The 18,502-nt window shown below is 41.8% G+C and overlaps 1 protein-coding gene across 3 annotated transcripts in view; it reads left to right on the forward strand.

Moving 5' to 3' along the window:
- The window catches only part of cemip (cell migration inducing hyaluronidase 1), a 217,928-nt gene that overhangs the window by 65,305 nt on the left and 134,121 nt on the right, over window positions 1–18,502 (forward strand). Inside the window, exons 3-5 of one of the 3 annotated variants that reach the window (XM_086071134.1) lie at window positions 5,128–5,306; window positions 6,353–6,490; window positions 9,139–9,277. In XM_086071134.1, coding sequence (XP_085927260.1) covers window positions 5,252–5,306; window positions 6,353–6,490; window positions 9,139–9,277 — 332 coding nt within the window. In that variant the 5' untranslated portion in view covers window positions 5,128–5,251. Of the gene's footprint in view, window positions 1–5,127; window positions 5,307–6,352; window positions 6,491–9,138; window positions 9,278–12,921; window positions 14,058–18,502 lie in introns of those variants that run through there. The other 2 variants (XM_086071135.1, XM_086071136.1) reach the window with 2 other exon arrangements.

Raw genomic sequence — 18,502 nt, forward strand, 5'->3', positions numbered from 1 at the left:
TTCGCAGATAGTCATCAAACCCCCATCTGCTTTGGAACTTAAGCATCAGTTTCTGAAATGACACACTCAGAGAAAAAACTAATATTAAAAATCATTATTATTATGTCGACTTCAAAAACATTTATAACTTCTTATTCAACTATCTTAAATCTAGCCACAGCTGTACAGATGTAGGTATAATTATGTTTACTCAATATAGCTCAATACAAAATACCATTATATTTTCATTATTCTTTTTTTCATTTGCCCAAAAAAGAGAAAGTTAACAAGTTTATTGTCTGTATCAAAAATAATATAGAGTAAAAGACACTAAAAAAACACTAATCTAATATTCTTCTACAAGAACTCAGCAATATCCTTCAAATACTCTTACTTATTTTATTTTTTATCATTCTTCTCTTACTTAGAAAAGAGAAAAACTCCCATCACGAGGACACATTATACTCTAACCCCCAACTCACACACACACAGCCCCCCCCTTTTTTCCTCTGTTTTTTAGAGACAGGGGGGGAGCGGAAAAAGAAAAAATCTTAGCATTATCACATCGCAAAACCTATTTTACCACATTCCCATTCGAAAAACAAACGCCATTATCACACCAGTCTCATCTTACTCAAAAACAACACCAAACTTACAGTTAAAGATATTGAAGGAAAACAAACAAAATCTCCATACGCACATTTCTCACTCACAATCACAACCCACCAGGGTAGCCCCCACCTTTGGAAGCTAGGTCACACACGATTACTCAACAAGTCTCCCAATTTCTCAAACTTTTGCAAGTACATACGAACACACTCTTTATTCATTTTAAAATAATAAACGGTTTTGTTCTATCAATTTATCGTCTGCAAATCTTGCAGCATTTAAACCGCAGTTTTGTACGGTAATTCAGTAAATGGGTTAATAGCTTTAAACAAATCACCCGTGAACGGCTCAGCATATTTCGGAGGAGAAGTTATTTTAGCATCAAAATCAGCCACTTTTTTAACACCAGCTTCTGTCAACGCCCCCCGAGCGATTTTAGCGGAACTGGCCAAAGCCAACATCCTAGCATTTCACATAATTTGATCCACTTTTTTACAATTTCGTCCGACACTCCTATCATTCAAAGAAAATATAAAAGTCCCTCGTACCATTTCGTCCAGCGACAGCCTTTCATTCAATCAATCAATAGTTTTTTTCATTTTTCGTCGACGTTTTTCCGCATGGCTCCGACTGCAACCTCGGAAGCATTCTTAACTTGTGCATCCAAGAATAAGTTCCGACTATGAACCGGAAGTACATTTAGGTCAAACCATTCGGTGTCACGGACAAAATCGCCCTCCATTTGTAGTTTTAATTATTCACCACTTCAGTTTATATTCTACTCAAGTCGTATTAATATTCATCAATGCAGTGACGTCTCACTTGTAGTTCAATAGGTTAAATTTATTCGACAACGTTAAACAATTTCACAAGAACAACACAGGCGCCCACAAAAACATACACACATACCTTGAACAGACATAAATAACAAATCACGTGATCTATCGATCGCATAAACAGCGGTACAGATCCAATCCCCGCTGCGTCAACCTGAACATACCCTCAATACTGCTCTTTTAGCAGGGCGCGCTTTTTAAAAATAACTTATCACGTGCTAAATGGACGCTTATTAGAGGCATCATGAACTACCCACAAAGCGGTCCTCACCAACAAAACTGCCGAGGCAGGCGCGCTCACCATAATCTCTAGAATCCTTAGTGGAAGAAAAAAAATCTCCACGTCACCCCGTAATCCTCTTTATCTTCATAAAAACAACTATTATGGTCTATCGGATTCTTCGCAGTGGGACGAAAAAAATAGATAAAATCATAAGCCGCTACTTCACCCTGTATCCAACTGCGCATCACTTTCCAGGCCAGCACTTTCGTCACTTTAATGCTCCACCCCACGTACGTGTACAGTTCAATGTCGTAGGAAAAATCCCAAATCAAGGACTCCGCGTCCCTCTCTTAATAGAACGACATCAAACTACAACTTGTTCACACAGACCTCATGTAAAAAATTAGACAATTTAGAAGACGAAAACCAGTTGCAGCGGTCCCAAACAGACAGAACTTCCCTACGTGGATAAAAGTCTCCACTTACCGTACTTATTTATCTAGGCCTAGAAGTTCCACCCGTCCGTGAACGCTGCAGCTCGCAAACATCTAGAACGTCACCATTCCTTCAAGAAATCACGTCGGGTTCACCAATTGTTGGAAATCGTTTCTTTGATTTCCTGCGTGTTCAAATAAAACTCAAAGTTGAAGTCTCGTGAATAAGTTTTTGCCAGCTTTTATTATTCAGAATTCTGAAGTCACTTTAGAACCTTGCTCAAACAGCATCTGGTCTAGAAGTATGCCCTCTCTTTCCGCTCTCCCTCACTTATACAAAAAACAGTTTACTCCCCCCTGTCTGCTTGTCCTGTCAGCAGAGTGACTACTTGATAATCTTACTTCAGTTCCTATCTTAGTCCACTCCAGATGTGGGTAAACAATTGGCCCCCGTCGCCTCCTCGCACCAGGGATTTTTATGGACAGACCTTTGCTTGCACTTTCCAACATCCTTTCATTTAGATAACTCAGAACCCTTACTCTTACATTTCTTCCCAGGGAGGAGAACAAAAGACTATAGATTGACTAACATATTAATTAACTGTTGTCTTATTATTACACATCTCTAACTAATATCAAAAACAATTAAAATATAAATTGAAACAGAAAAACAATGTTAATAATCTAACACCAGCCAAGCAACAGCTGTCAAACTACTGTTGCAGCTAATGCTAACAGTTAGCTACTAGCCACGAACGCCGGAGACTTGTACCGTATCGTGGAATGATGGCGTAATTAACTTGCAGTTTCTTCACGTCCTAAATTTGCTATTTAATATACTTTCGGGGTGGCATCATGATAATGGTGGTCGAAAATATGTAATTTTAATAAAAACGTTGATAATGCAAGCCAAAATGTCAAAGGTCAAGCTTGCATTTACGCCACCCTGCAGGCAGACTTCAAAGTAAAATCAGCCAAGGCTGTTGCATTGGTATCAATGTATTATTTGGTTAGCTTTATTTTGAAGTGTGTTTGCGCCTTTCCGGCTTCCCTGACAGGCTGAAATGTCTGAATGATGGTGTTGCACAACACCAGCTCGCACAGAGGAACTTACTCGTTAACATACATTTTAATCTTTTTGTTTTGGTGGAAGAAGCAAGTCTTTTCAAAGTCAAAGGGCTCAAGTCCAAGTGAAGTCACAAGTCATTGTTGGTAAAATCCAAGTCGAGTTGCAAGTCTTTTAACTAGGGGTGTGAATTGCCTAGTAACTGGCGATTCGATTCATATCACGATTCATAGATCACGATTCGATTCGATTAATCCCGATGCACATCTATAATTTGATTATTGCGATTTTTTTAGATTTAGAAAATACAAATCAGTAAACTTGTACATGTACTCTGTAAGATTTGTATGAAAATGTATTTATTTATCTTAAAATTCAGGCTTATAACTGAGCCACTGCATTTAACAAACAGGTTGCAGTCTGTCTCATGTTTGAACAGCACTGAAATAAAATATTAAGGCTTAATGTTCCATTAATATAACATTCTTCCATGCTTAATGTGTGAATCCTAACCCTAAGTAAGACGTTTTGTTGAATATTCCCATAAAAAATGTATGTTTAAAAATCGATTCGGCCGCATATCGAATCGACTGTAATATCGCGATATATTGCCGAATCGATTTTTTCTAACACCCCTACTTTTAACATTTTGTCAAGTCAAATCTAAAGTCGTCAAATTCATGACTTGAGTCTGACTCGAGTTCAAGTCACATGACTCGAGTCTACACATCTGATAGCGACTGCCAACTTTCGGTGGTTTAAAAACTTCCATCCCTCCTTTGACCAATCCCATGAAGGCAATCAGTTTGAAACAGCCAACCAGCAGGTGCCACCTGTTCACAATCCAGGCACTCAATTGCTCACATTTCCACAACACACACGCACACACAACCCCACACACACACACACACACACACACACACACGCACACGCACGCAGGTTTGTTTTACTATATTTGTGGGGCCATCTCATTGACATAATGCATTTCGTAGCCCCAAGCCCCCTCCTTACCCTAACCTCAACCATAACCCAATCCAAACCTAAACTCAAAAACCAAGTCTTGACGCTCAAAAAGAGGTCTAAACTTGTGGGGCCCAGCAAAATGGCCTCATACGGACGGGTGGGCCCCACAACTCTGTGAAATCCCCCACTATGTAACAAAAACAAGACCACACACACACATGCACACCCCTTTCTATCTAAAACCTATAATCACCACCAACAAACTGAACAAAAATGAACAGGGTCATAACAAATAACAAAGTTGAATTTATCTAAAAATACAGTAAACAAATTTAACTGAAAATATGCTGCACCCAGCTCGTTAAGTCATCACCAACATACTGCTGGTTCTCCAAGGACAAAATCACAATATATGCATAATGAAATAGACAGCTAATTAAATTTTCCCAAAAAGATTAATCACTTACAGGATTGCATTGCAATCATTTTCCCCTCAGTGATCTCCCCAAATGTCTGTAGAATCTAATTAAATACTGCACAATCAAAATTTGGGCTATGTGGCACACTTAACAAAGATTCTGCCATTTATTACACGTAGAAATATAAATAGTCTGCAGGGGAGCTTTTTATTCTGGTAATTTACTAGTTCAGGGGCAATTACACATGCAAAGAATTGTTATTTTTACACATCTGTAATCAGGATGAATTTACCATCATTGCAAAGCAAAGCAGACCATATTGCCCATGGTCAATTACTCATGGCCTTCAATTTGGGAAATTTGTGAGTTTAATGTTTTTTTTGTTTTTTAATATAAAAACCCTAAAATGGAATGGTATTTAGTGGGCTAGCAATATATGCCAGGAGAAATTAAAGGATATTAAAATCAAGCCAATTTAAACTTTTAGTAAAGGGTTACTAAGATCTTGTCATGCTGGAATCTTGGGACAAGCTATGTTAATAATATTGTAAAGGTGTACACGTCATGTACATTCATTTTTGCATATTTTCTTTTTCAGATCTCTTTGATAACCGCTCCCTGTGAACTTGGCACACTGCTACTCCATCTGCAGCCCAGTGGGAGGTCCAAAACGACCTTAGAAGGCCTCTGGTGTGAGGTTGGTTTGTGGGAAGCCGAGAGAGATGAAGACATGTTTTGTGTTCTATGCAGCTCTGCTGTTCCCCAGCATCCAAGCATGTGAGTTCACTGACCTATTTCAAAATAGAAAAAGTGAGTTAATGGCACCTAAAACACTACCGTAAGTGTCAAAATCAGGCCAAAGCAATATTTGAAAATAATGTTTTATGTTATGTTAAGAGGAAGAATCTTTTTCTGCTCCTCTTTGAGCTTAGCCTGGCAAGCCACACTCACTTCGTTCATAGACAGCGATTCGGCTCCAGCCGAAAACAGGCCGGCCAATCAAATTCGTCTATTTGCGTGACGTTGTCTTCGTGAGCAATGTTTCTCTTTACTCCAAGTTTTTCCCGCAACGACATAAGTGATTCACTACTGTCTCTCTTTGGCTGGATGTTGGATTTTTACTCAGAAAAAAACAAATACTTCAACGAGTCGCTTTTCTGACGTCACTCCGCTTTTTGCTCATTGGTTCATTCCACTGTCTGTTAGCTCAAGTTTGCCCCACCTCAGAAATGCGACTGAATGAACGGTTGACCAATCCAGACTCACTCTCGAGTAACTGTACCGGCAGTGAAAAGATGCCGGTGAAAGCAGCAGCGGCAGCCGGTGCGGAATCACAGCCGTCCGCCGGTTCTAAAAGCAGCAACGGCCGTTATTGACAGTGGGTGTGTATGATGAATAATGCTAGCAGATACGATCACAGGCCTCCAGTGTCAGACAAGGCGAAACAGCGAGAAAAAACAAAAACAAAAAGCAAGAGCAAGTCAAATGCGCGAGAAAGTTTTCGAAACTGTCTTCCGGGTACAATGGCCTTTTATACACATGACATGGGTCACCTAGGGGACACTGACTACGTGTCTATTTGGTATGCATTGTCGTCTGCGCGTGTGCGAAGACACTTTGCGTGCTGTTCAGCACCACCACTTGGCGGTCAATGAGGGACGAAATAGAACCTTCATTTGTGAGCTGTTGTAATCCTTTTTTTCTATTACAGTTGTCACTCAGTAATAACCAATATTAACTCATTTGTGTTTTGCATGAATAGATGAGACGTTCCGTGGATTACTGGAAGTGTAACTCTTGTTTCCTCTCGCACACTCTTACAGTGTGTCCTGACAAAGAACCTGGGCTGAAGCCATGGATGCCAGGACATAGTATACATCATCGTGTTGTCATCAGTTATGGCAGGAAGGTCCTCCTCACAGCTTCTGCTACTGTACACTCCATTGAGATTCTTAATGGGGGTAAGTCAAAAAGCAATTTTTGACCCATTTTTTTTGCTCTGTGGAGCAGCACCTTGTTTGATCCAACAAAGCATCAAGGTCGTCTTTATATCAGCTTTTTTTCCCTTTTTCGTCTGAAACTCTCGAGTGATCCAGTGGCCACTCATCGTGATTCGTCAGACTCCCTGTCAGCTTTGTCTGAGAATGTAGCTGTAAAGTCTCCTCTGAAGTACAGTTTATTATTCGCCATGGTGATCTAGCTTGTGAAAGCTCCAAAGCCAAAGCTTCCATTCTGAATTGCAGTTGCCCAGCGGCGCAAACCCACGGGTCCCGGCAACAAAGATGTACATTGAAATGAATATAACCATCAAAATGACGGCCCTGGGAGATAAAGTAAAAACATTTTATTTTATCAGTACCACTGATTGTCACCCACCTAAGTGGGGTGAAATTCGTTTTCCACATTTGACCCATCCCATGAGGGAGCAGTGAGCAGCAGCAGGGGCTGCGCTCGGGAGTCATTTGGTGATATAATCCCCAAATTCCAACCCTTAATGCTGAGTGTCAAGCAGGGAGGCCAATTTTATAGTCCTTAGTATGAACCGACCAGGAATTGAACCCACAACCTCCCAGTCTCAGGGCGTACACTCTACCACTGAGCTGATGGATCTAGGTCCAAGTAAGTTTGCCTCGCTCTCCTGTGCTGCACTTCCATATCTGCTGTTGTCACTCTGGTCCTAATTTTTATTTATTAAATTTTTTAAACTTTATACATGGCGAAGACATTGCAGCCTACGGGTGCCTCAATGGGCCAAATTTCAAATGCTTGCGCATTGACTTACCACTCAGGGTCCTCGTTCTGCTGGGGGACTTTAACACTCACGTGGGCAATGACAGGGAGACCTGGAGGGGCGTGATTGGGAGATTAGATCCACCCAGCGTTCCTAAAGGCTCTGGATGTTATGGGGCTGTCATGGTTGACATGCCTCTACAACATCGCTTCGACATTGGGGACAGTGCCTCTGGATGGACACACTGTGGTGGTGGTCTCCATTTTTAAGAAGGGGGACCTGATGGTGTATTCCAACTATAGAGGGATCACATTCCTTAGCCTCCCTGGTAAGGTCTATTCAGGGGTGTGCTGGAGAGGAGGGTCTGTCAAGAAGTCGAATCTCGGATTCAGGAGGAGCAGTGTGGTTTTTGTCCCAGCCGTGGAACAGTGGACAAGGCTGCCCTTTGTCACCAATTATTTTCATGACTTTTATGGACAGAATTTCTAGGCGCAGCCAAAGCGTTGAGGGGGTCCGGTTTGGTGGCCTCAGCATTGCATCTCTGCTTTTTGAAGATGATGTGGTGCTGTTGGCTTCATCAAGCCGTGATCTCCAACTCTCACTGGAGCAGTTCACAGACAAGTGTGAAGAGGTTGGGATGAAGATTAGCACCTCCAAATCCGAGACCATGGCCTCAGTCAAAAAAGGGTGACGTGCCCTCTCCGCGTCGGGGATGAGATCCTGCCCTAAGTGAAGGATTTCAAGTATCTTGGGGTCTTGTTCACGAGTGAGGGCAGGATGGCGCGGGAGATCGATAGGCGGATCGGTGCAGCGTCTGCAGTGATGCAGACTCTATATCGGTCCGTTGTGATGAAGAAGGAGCTGAGCCAAAAGGTGAAGCTCTCAATTTACCGGTCAATCTACGTTTCTACCTTCACCTATTGTCACGAGCTGTGGGTCGTGAATGAAAGAACAAGATCCCGGATACAAGCGGCCAAAATGAGTTTCCTCCGCTCTCCCTTAGAGATAGGGTGAGAAGCTTGGTCATCCGGGAGGGTCCTAGAGTCGAGCCGCTACTCCTCCGTATGGAGAAGAGCCAGTTGGGAGGCGTCCAGGACGACCCAGGACACGCTCTGGCCTGGGAACACCTTGGGATCCCGCTGAAAGAGCTGGTTAAAATGTCTGGGGAGGGAAGTCTGGGCTCCAGACTCCTATTGAGGTGGATTACAACATATTGTGGTGCGCCACCTAATGTGCAAAAGGAGCATAACAATTAGTAGGCGTCTGATTGAAAAAAATGGGAGGCTGCACTGGCAAGACGTGCGGCTCCACTGCGCTGGTGCCATGATATGTCAATCATTTGCCGTCTGCGGGGTCCAATCTCATTTGAGCAGGGGCACGTGCCATCCCGGCCTCCCCTCTGGCTCCGCCAGTGACTGCAATTGATGTGACATCAATTGAAACTATGTCTAAAAAGCACAATGACTCTTACTTCTTCACATTTATAAACGCTGCATTTTACTTAGGTCTCACAAACAATGACTTTGGGAGCATGCTATGCAATGCGCTGTTTCTACAACTAGGTGTCAGTAATGCCTAACGCATGGAGTTCCATGCGAGCCTGACATTAAGGTCAAGTTTGAAAAAAAGTAAGCATTCTGTCAATATTGACGAAAGGTCAGTCAGTCCGTCAATGATGGATGCCATGGCAGACGCCCATTTCGCAGAGGGAAAGACTAACTGTTGACGATTGCCAAATGACAGACGCTCAAAATTCATTGACGCGCCCATTTCTGGTAAATAGCATAAAAGAAAGTAAATGTCTGAGGGTAATGGAGCTTCAATAATGTCTTTCTTTCTTCTTCCTGTCTCCTTTACTTGTATCTCTCATCTGTTCAGGGAAACTGGTGATTGCTGACACCAACCGTCCAATTCTTCTTCGGACCAAACACATTCTTATCGGAAATAAAGGGGAACTGCACATTGGAAGTCCAGACTGTCCTTACAAGGGCAACCTTACCATTTCTCTGTTTGGAAGGTAGGCTTGAGTCAAGAATTTAAAACGTGGTTGTATATTATACGCACACGCACACACGCACGCACGCACGCACGATAGAGTCCGGGCTTGGAGTTTGCATGTTCTCCCCGTGCTTGCGTGGGTTTTCTCCGGGTGCTCCGGTTTCCTCCCACATTCCAAAGACATGCATGGCAGGTTAATTGAACACACGAAATTGTCCATAGGTGTGATTGTGAGTGTGGATGATTGTTCGTCTCTGTGTGCCCTGGATTGGCTGGCAACCAGTTCAGGGTGTCCCCCGCCTGCTGCCCAAAGCCAGCTGGGATACGCTCCAGCGCCCCCTGCCACCCTTGTGAGGACAAGCGGTTAAGAAAACAGATAGACCGAACATGCAAACTCCACCCAGGAAGGCCGAAGCCCGGACTCTATCTCACGTCCTCTGCACTGGGAGGCGGACGTGCTAACCAGTCAGCCACCGTGCCGCCCACAATGTCATCAGACAAAAAACATAAAATTATTTGCAAATTTTGACATTTTCAAATCATAAAATAAAAAATACAACTTTTTGCTCAGTGCAAGCAGACACGTCATCTTTCAGTTGAGTCTTTCGGGTTCTCACCATGCCTGCCAGTCCTCAACCAGGGCCGCATTTTCTGTATACAAGCAATGTGTCCGCGGAAATGCTCCCACGCAGTCAGCCAAGCAGAGTGCTTACCGAAGTTGCACAACACCTTTTACAGATTTTGTAACTCGTGCACGCACTGTAGAAATTGTTATATGCAGTTGTTCATTCAAAGTAACAAAAGTAATAATTGCCATTCAAAACGGGATAAAGTTATTCATTGGAAAACCTTTTATTTTGCATTGACAGACATCAAGTTTGATTTTTACTGGGCTAAATATACATCCAAAGGACCCAAAATAAAGTTTTTGATTTTCTTCCAATTAAACTCTTTTACTGCCACGCGTTATCCAAAAAACAACCCAGACAGCGCCAGACGCTTTTGAGCATTTTAACTAATCTTTCAAGGCAAACAGAATATTGTGTGCTTTGACTACATAAACAATGGATTTGGGATCACATAAAAGATCGCGTTCCATTCTTTCATTCGGGAAAAAAAAGTATTTTTCTACCTTATTCCGTTCTTTAGCCATCACCATTTGAAAATAGGTAATTTGAGTGACATTGAGCGAAAATTGAAAACAAGCTTTTTGTGAAAAGATACATTTTCTGCACAACAGTGACTTTGACACTAATATATTTTGTTTAGTGATGCTCTGTAAATTAGATTTAATGTGACAAAGGTTTTGATCAGTCACGTCATCCTTGAAAACGTTCTATTTCATCAGATTCGTCATGTTTCAGTGTCATTCCCTGATACCGGGAGCCCATTAAAAATAGATACAATGCTGCCATCTGCTGGCCATAGTAAGTTGCTTTTTTGTGATTTTTACACCCAGTCACAAAAGGAATGCTGCGCAAGTTCAATTGCCCATTGAGAAAAAAAAAAACAGAGTAAACGTCAATGAACGTCTTTCGCGGCATTCATTTGGATTTTAGTATACGTCATTATTACGTTTTTGGCACTAAAAGAGTTTAAAAAAAATCTTCATGCTGTCCAGGTAATATATTTAGTTTGAGTCAAATGGACTTGCACATGCGCATTGAAAACGATAACACGTCAGTACCACAATGGCAGTCATTGAACAAAGAGAAAACTCGAGCCTTCTACAACAACCTAAAGAGACTGAGATCAGATGATGACATGATTTGTCTTCTGTAGCAATGGGAGTGGTAATGCTCTTTGGACTCTTATGCTCTTAATGTGGAAAATCCAAAGGGGTTCAGGTTTACCTTTGATGCTTTTCAGAAGATCCTGATGGATCTTAAATTCAACAAGATGAGCTCCAAGATTTTCAAATTAAATAATGAAATCCATACTGCACAGTAGTATGTGTGGCATCTATACACATGCTTGTGTGTTTGCGGTATCCACAGTGTGTGCACCTTTGCTTGAGTGTATTTAATTTTGTTAAGATAAGCAATTAGCTAAAATAAGCTAATTTTGCTGAGATAATTTTGCTTATCTTGTGTGTATTTAATTTTGTATTTAGATTCAGGTAGCCTTTACAAGTGGGAAGAACCTTAGCAGCACTCCTCCCCTACCTTAGGCCACTAAACTTTGTTGCACCTAGCCATGTGTGCTGTAGCCATTTAAGGCTTTGTTATTTTGTCGGGCTTTGAGTGAGTGTTTTGAATGTGGTAGTTTAAGGGTCAACGTTGCTTTCAGAAAGCAGTCTTTCATTTGATATTGTTTAATTACAGCTTAGATTATGTAGGCCTGTTACCACGTATGTATGTCCGGGCTAATTTGCTTCTTAAACAATCAGTTTTTTGTTGTTGTCTGACATCTTTTGAAAAGACTGCCCATATAAATTATATATATATATATTCCAGTATTCTCTATCCTTCTCTCTTCTGCCTCTAATCCTCTCCATCCTTTCCTCTTTTCCCATCTCCACTCTGCCTTCTCCAGCTTGTGCGTGTGTGTGTCTGCATATGTGCGTGCGTGTGTGCTCATGAATTCACCTAAAACCCTTTTAAAAATCCCATACTGTTCACCTAAACCGAATACTTCAGAATCCCGCTAGAGTCGTGAAGTTGTCAGGAGACCCGAGGAAGGATCAAAGAAAAGAAAGAAAAGTGAAATCCACCGGGTTACCAACCAGAATCTTTCACCAACCCCGGAAACATCTAAATTCCAACCAATTAGGGAGACCTCAAGAGACCAAATGAAAGAATGAGGAAAGGAAGGAAGGATAGGTGAAGCAGAGTGAGATCCACAGACATCTGCCTCCACCGATTCAACGACCCGAGGAAGAAGCAGATTGTGTTTGAATTTCGGTAGATGCTGGTGTGGTGGATCTGGCATGCATGAAAACCTCCACCAAAGAGGGGAGCCGTCGACCCCGGCCAGGACAGAACAAGCACAACCCCCCAGGGCCCCCCAGGCCGCGGCAGCGCCAGGGCACAACCCCCGGGCCATGCAGGGGCCACCGGCTGGAGAGCAAACCCAGGAGCTCGGAGCGCCCCCCACCCTAACACGGCCCGCGACCCAAGCCCAACGCAGCAGAACGTTGTTGTTGTCAAAGGCCTGTGTTGTTGTCAAAGGCCTGTGTTGTTGTCAAAGGCCTGTGTTGTTGTCAAAGGCCTGTGTTGTTGTCAAAGGCCTGTGTTGTTGTCAAGCTAAGCCTTGTCACAGTCTAGCCGTCTATGTCTCAGTCTAGCCGTCTACGTCTAGCCTAGTCTAGTCCTCGTCTCAGTCTAGTCTAGTCCTCGTTGCAGTTAAGTTCTCCACGTCCCGGCTAAGTTCTCCCAAGTCAGCCCCGGTCAAGCCGGTCCCGTCACGGCGACCAGCCTCCTCTCCTCTCGCGCCATCCTGTCACGGCGACCCGTCCCCACTTGTTCCAATATAGTTTCCCCTTTTGTTCACAATTCCTGTCTCTTCGCCTTTAGGTCCACTCTCTCCTACGCGCACCTTTACATGACAGAATGATCCCACCAACCAAGGACCCAACTAGAGGCATATGGACCGTCCCGGCTCCACGGCAGCCCCAGTCTCAAGCTCTTTTCGCCTGTGCCGCTGCTGCCCCTGGCTTCCTCGCCTGTGCCGCCGTCTCAAAGCCAGGATTCAAGCCCAGGCGGGGCGAGCACTGCGGCCGTCCTCAGACCCAGCGGCGCAAGCGCCACGCTCAAAGGCGGATCCAGCCCTTGGCGCTACATTCCTTGTGGCCACTCCCTGATCCGGCTCTGTCGCCGCTTTTGTCAGGCTGTCTTCAGCCCGTTAATGACTTCCGACACTGGCTCTGTCTAAGGGCAGTGTTCACGCCTTCCTACCCGTCCCTGCCCTCCCCGTTTTGGCTACATTTTGTTTAGGTACTGTCACGTTTCGGTTTTGTATGGGTTAGGGTTTTGTTTATTTTAGTTAGTTTGTTGTGTCTTTCTGTGATTGGTGTGTTTGTTGTTTCCCCTGTCTCGTTATGTCTGATTACGTGTGCCTGGTCCCTTCCCAGTGAGTTTGACCAATTGGTGCCCTCTTCCTATTGTGTTCCCCAGGTGTGTCTTATTAGTGTTGGTGTATTTAGTCTGTTGTGTTTGTCCAGTCGGTGTGGGATCATTGTCTACGTCAGGTGTCAAAATCCTGTGTGGGAGTCTATGTTTCCTCAGTCTAGTCGTCCTCGCTCCAGCCAAGCTTCCCAAGTTCTGCCAAGTCAGCCCCGGTCAAGCCAGTCCCGTCACGGCAATCAGTCTGCCCCCCGCTCAGTCCCGTCACGGCAATCAGTCTGCCCCCCGCTCAGTCCCGTCACGGCAATCAGTCTGCCCCCCGCTCAGTCCCGTCACGGCAATCAGTCTGCCCACCCGCTCAGTCCCGCAGCTTTGGCCCGCTGGATCGTTTGTCCGACACTATTATGAGCCTCGCCGCCTTATAGGTGCAGTCGGAGGGCTACCTGGAGTTGACGCGCACTCCTATCAGCAAGATGGGTTGCTGCCCGATGGTGAGGTTGGAGCGCATGCTGCATCCGAGCAGGAGACCTCTGTAACGGGCAACTGCGCTGTGGGCAGCTAAAAGATTCAATAATGTAGATTGTGTCATACAACACTCGCAGATTGCGAGTAGGATATACTGCAACAGACAGGACAGGTCGTCTGGTGGTGGGTGCACTGCTTGACGAGTGTGATATCCTGCCAAACAAGATCTGGACAAATTGAACACTCTCCACAAGGAATTTCATGGGGTGGGTAAGTCCACTATTAATCTTAGCATGTGTATGGTTCATGGGAGAATAGCTGAGGGTGTTGTCATTTTGTGGAATATTAAATATGATCCACTGGTGAAGGTGGTACGTCTAAATGTTGACTAGGCCATTGGGCTAGAGTTCAATCATAATGAAAATAAATTTACTATTATAACTATCTATATGCCTTATGAATCATATGAGAATGAGTGGGAATTTTTGAGTCGATTAGCTTTTATTCAAGCTTTTGTAGAGGGCAATAGCTCCTCCTGTGTTCATAAAATGGGTGATTTTAATGCTGACATGTCAGGTAGCAAATCCTTATTTGCACATCTACAGCAATTTTGTGATGACTCTAAACTATATCAAGTGCAGCCTTATTGCCAGACAATAGTTTTACTTACATTAGAGAAGCTTGGCAAACAACATCTTGGTTAGACCACATTTTGACCACAGCTGATGCTCATGAATCACTGCAAAGTATAGAGATATGCCACTTCTTATCATGTACCTTTTGCTGTTATGATAAATATTGATTATGTTCCCCAGTTGGCCAACAATAGTAAGGCTGTCTCCCTAACTAAATTGGATTGGTCAAAAATTAGCAGAGGGGATCTGGCTGAGCACTCTCTGTTGACTGACAGCTTTTTAAATGATATTGTGTTGCGTAAGGAGGCCTTAATATGCTCAGATGGGAACTGTAAGGCCGTACATCATGATAAGTGTGCCATGTATGATGACATTGTGAACTGTTTACATGTGTCCACTGCAACTTTACATAAATGTATCCAACATATGGGCTGGGTGAAATGAGTTTGTGGCTGAAAAACATGCAACTGCCAGAGAGGCCTTCAGATTATGGTCAAATACAGGCAGACCAAGACAGGAGGTGTTATTGGATAATAAAAAGCTTTTTGAGCATTTGGGCTCAATTTAAAAATGAATTTAATTTTAAGAAAAATGAAAAATCAATGAGAGCTTGCTAAAAAGCTTCAAAATAAAAATGTAACAGATTTTTGGCGAGATGTCAAGGCCATGAATAACAACAAGGCTCCGCTACATTTAGATATTGAAGGTGTTTCCAGGTGAACCCTGGAAAAATTGCTGAGGTATGGCAGATGCATTATTGTAACCTTTTAAATTGTGTTGAACAAAATAACATTATTATTGATCCTGACCATATTGGGCTCATAGGAGAAATAATAGTCAGACCAGCAGGTATTTACGATGCAATTCACATGCTGGAGAATTCAAAAGCATGTGGCATGGATTGCATTACTGCAGAACATCTAAAATATGCCAGCAACAGACTCATCCCACTTGTAGCTATATACTTTACTGGATTTTTGGTTCATGGTGTCTTAACCAATTCTATTATGTCTGTATTGTTAGTACCAATACTAAAAGATAAAGTTGATAAATTGAAAAGTTTGGACATTTATCAGCCAATTGCTCTAGCCAGTATCTTCTCTAGGGTACTGGAGCGAATTCTGCTAGCAAAGCTGGAAATGTTTCTCCTATCCACTGACAACCAGTTTGGTTATAAGCGAAAACATGGAACTGACCACTGTCTATGCACTTAAAGAGATTGTATCTAGGTATTTCAGCCTCAATACATCTGTATTTTTAGATTTTATTGATGCAACTAAAGCTTTTGATAGAGTTAACCATGACACCAAGCATTCATTTTTGTTTTTTTGGGGGGGACTGTTAGAGTACACAATATTAAGTATTGTACTCTTTGCGTGTTCAATTAACTGAATGGTGAGATTCTGTTGAAGAAGTTCCTTTGCAAAGGTATTAATTACCAGAAGCTTCTGATCACACAATTGAAGTCACCCAAGCAGTGCTCTGTTCAAATGTGTCCTTCTCTCCAGCCCACATCATTATTTATTCACAAAGAGGGTTCATAGAAAGGTCAGCCCACAACACACCTGGTTACAACTGAATGAATACAAGAGAATCCGTTCCCATGGGTATAAATCAGATTAGAAAAAATACAATAATAATAAGCCTGACTCCCTTCCGACCAGTAGAGACCGGCCCTCCCATTTAGAGATAGCGAATGAATGTTTGAACTCGTTGCCCTTCCTCATGAAAGTAACACAGACAAGAATACAATTCATTGAGCCTACACTGAGTCAACTAAATCCAAAACGGCTAAAATATAAATTAAAACTAAAAAACAATGTTAATAACTCATCATTCCCTCATTTGAGCTCTTGAGAGCTCAACACATTAAAACTTTTTTTTTTTCAATGTTTGTGTGGTAAAAATAATTATCCTTAAAACATCCCTTTAGCAAAAGAGGAGATAGTTTAACAATCATATGACATTAAAAAACAATTTGATACATTTAAAAGATTTTTAGTGAAATAAGCATAGCATATGTGAGGCTTAACATAAAATGTTATTCATTAAAAAGTATCGCAATATATCGGCAGACGAATATGTGTTCTTTGAAGCCATCTTGTGATGAAGTTCTTTGAAGGTCTTTTTTTTTAATGAAAAGAGTGTCGCAATAGTTCGTCTCTTCTTTAAGAATTTGGGGTAGACTACCCAAATTCTTCGATTTGTCACGGGATTATTCTGCCCGAAAAATTTGACTGTTCGTGAAATGATTGCCCAAGAAAAGGCACTTGACTTGATCCGTTGACTGATTTCCTCAAACGGTGTCGAATGATGTCAAAACGGCCGCTCCAGAACGATCACTGGGTCAGCTGACGTGGCTCCAGGTCGGAGGTGATAAGATTGATGATCATCAGTTGATGAGATAGCCGAGCCTGGCACGTCTCCGGAAGCCTTGTAGACCAGATGTGGAATTTTCTCTGTGCAGAGAACTGCACAAGATTTCCTCACCAACCCCCTGGGGCCGTTCTCCTGAGTGCAGAACATTTTCATTTTTAGTTTCTCATAAACTCACATAAATTTTATTTGGAGGAAAAAACCCTGATAGTTTTTGTTAGTTGGGATTAGTAAATGTTATTTGGTTAAGATCTGTAGGTCCTGTGCTGTTGGAACAGGAAAATATCTATTTTTGTGACATTAAAATAGAGCCCAGCCTTTGATTGAGTTGAATGACACTCGCTCATTCATTAATATAAGACAGAGCTTATAAATATTTATTTTTCAAATAGGTTTTGTTCAATAATAGGTAATTTTTTTAATTTTTTTTTACCATGACTAAATTTGTTCTAAATTTGCATAACTGTGCCTTTCATATCTCTTATTCTCTTCCCAGAATCCCATGACCGGCCGAATCCTGGCATGCTGGGAAAAACTCACATATATTCATATTATCTATACTCTTTTGCAAACACTGGGCTCCAAACATTACATTTTTCAAATATGATTCTGAGATAAAAGATATAATATAATATACTTACCTTCATTCGGCGAATATGCATTATTGTCCTTGTTTGCTTCAGACTTACTTTGCGATCGATTTCCTCTGGTAGATTTCTTCATATTCAAACTGTGGATTATCACTTTCAAACTCATCCTGTCAATTAGAGTGTAGGCCGATACCCCACAACCTTTTTAATTTTGTTTTTAAGTTTGATTTTAATTTTCTAACTCGTCTACATTGGTTAATTTCTTAAACATAAACTCCCTCATTTGACAAAGATCCACTGATTTTTTCAAACACGTCAAGATAAAGGGAGGACAAAATAGAGACCACATAACTCAAAAAACGTCATAAATAACTCAACCCTCTAAATCAGGCCATGAGATAAACAAAAGAGCTACAAAACACTATAAAACTGAGCATAAGCAAATACAACTTAAGACACTAATATATGATGACTTTGGGACCATAAAAATAGAGGTAACCATATTACTCTAATTCTCCTAGAGTCCCGAAAATTATTTAAACTGCCAATCAACCTCACCTCTTTTACAGATTAGTGGGGCTGAGGATAAAATCACACAAAATTTACAAATATCTACCATTTCCTAGATTTAATCAAACTAAAAATCATCTTCAAACTGCTAATCTTTCACATATTAGCGGAGCTCATAAAAAACACAGCACACAAAATATTTCTGGGATTTATAAATCACAGTGCTATAAAAAAAAAATCTAATTTAGCCATCAAACTCTTAGTTAGTCTTTTACTTGTTACTACTCATTTTATTCTATTATTTATTTTATACTATAGCTGCAGCTGGACGAAGTCCAAAAAAGTTCCTCACGGGGAAAATAAAAATATATCATATCATAACATATTAATAAAATTCCCATTGTACCAATTCAGAAACTGATTCTCCCAAAAATATAGGCAAAAATTTAGTAGGCTATAGATTGAAATAAATTTTCTCAATCCCTCATTTCAAATTTACATATGTTGTTTTCAATTTCCTGAAATATCTTGCTATAGATCACAGTTCCCCACTCAACACATTAAAAATGCCTTGCATACACCGTGCAGCATTTTACTGAATGGA

This window comes from Leptonotus elevatus, chromosome 3 (genome assembly GCF_054856555.1).
Source record: "Leptonotus elevatus isolate MCC_2025b chromosome 3, RoL_Lele_1.0, whole genome shotgun sequence".
In the NCBI taxonomy this organism is placed as follows: domain Eukaryota; kingdom Metazoa; phylum Chordata; class Actinopteri; order Syngnathiformes; family Syngnathidae; genus Leptonotus; species Leptonotus elevatus.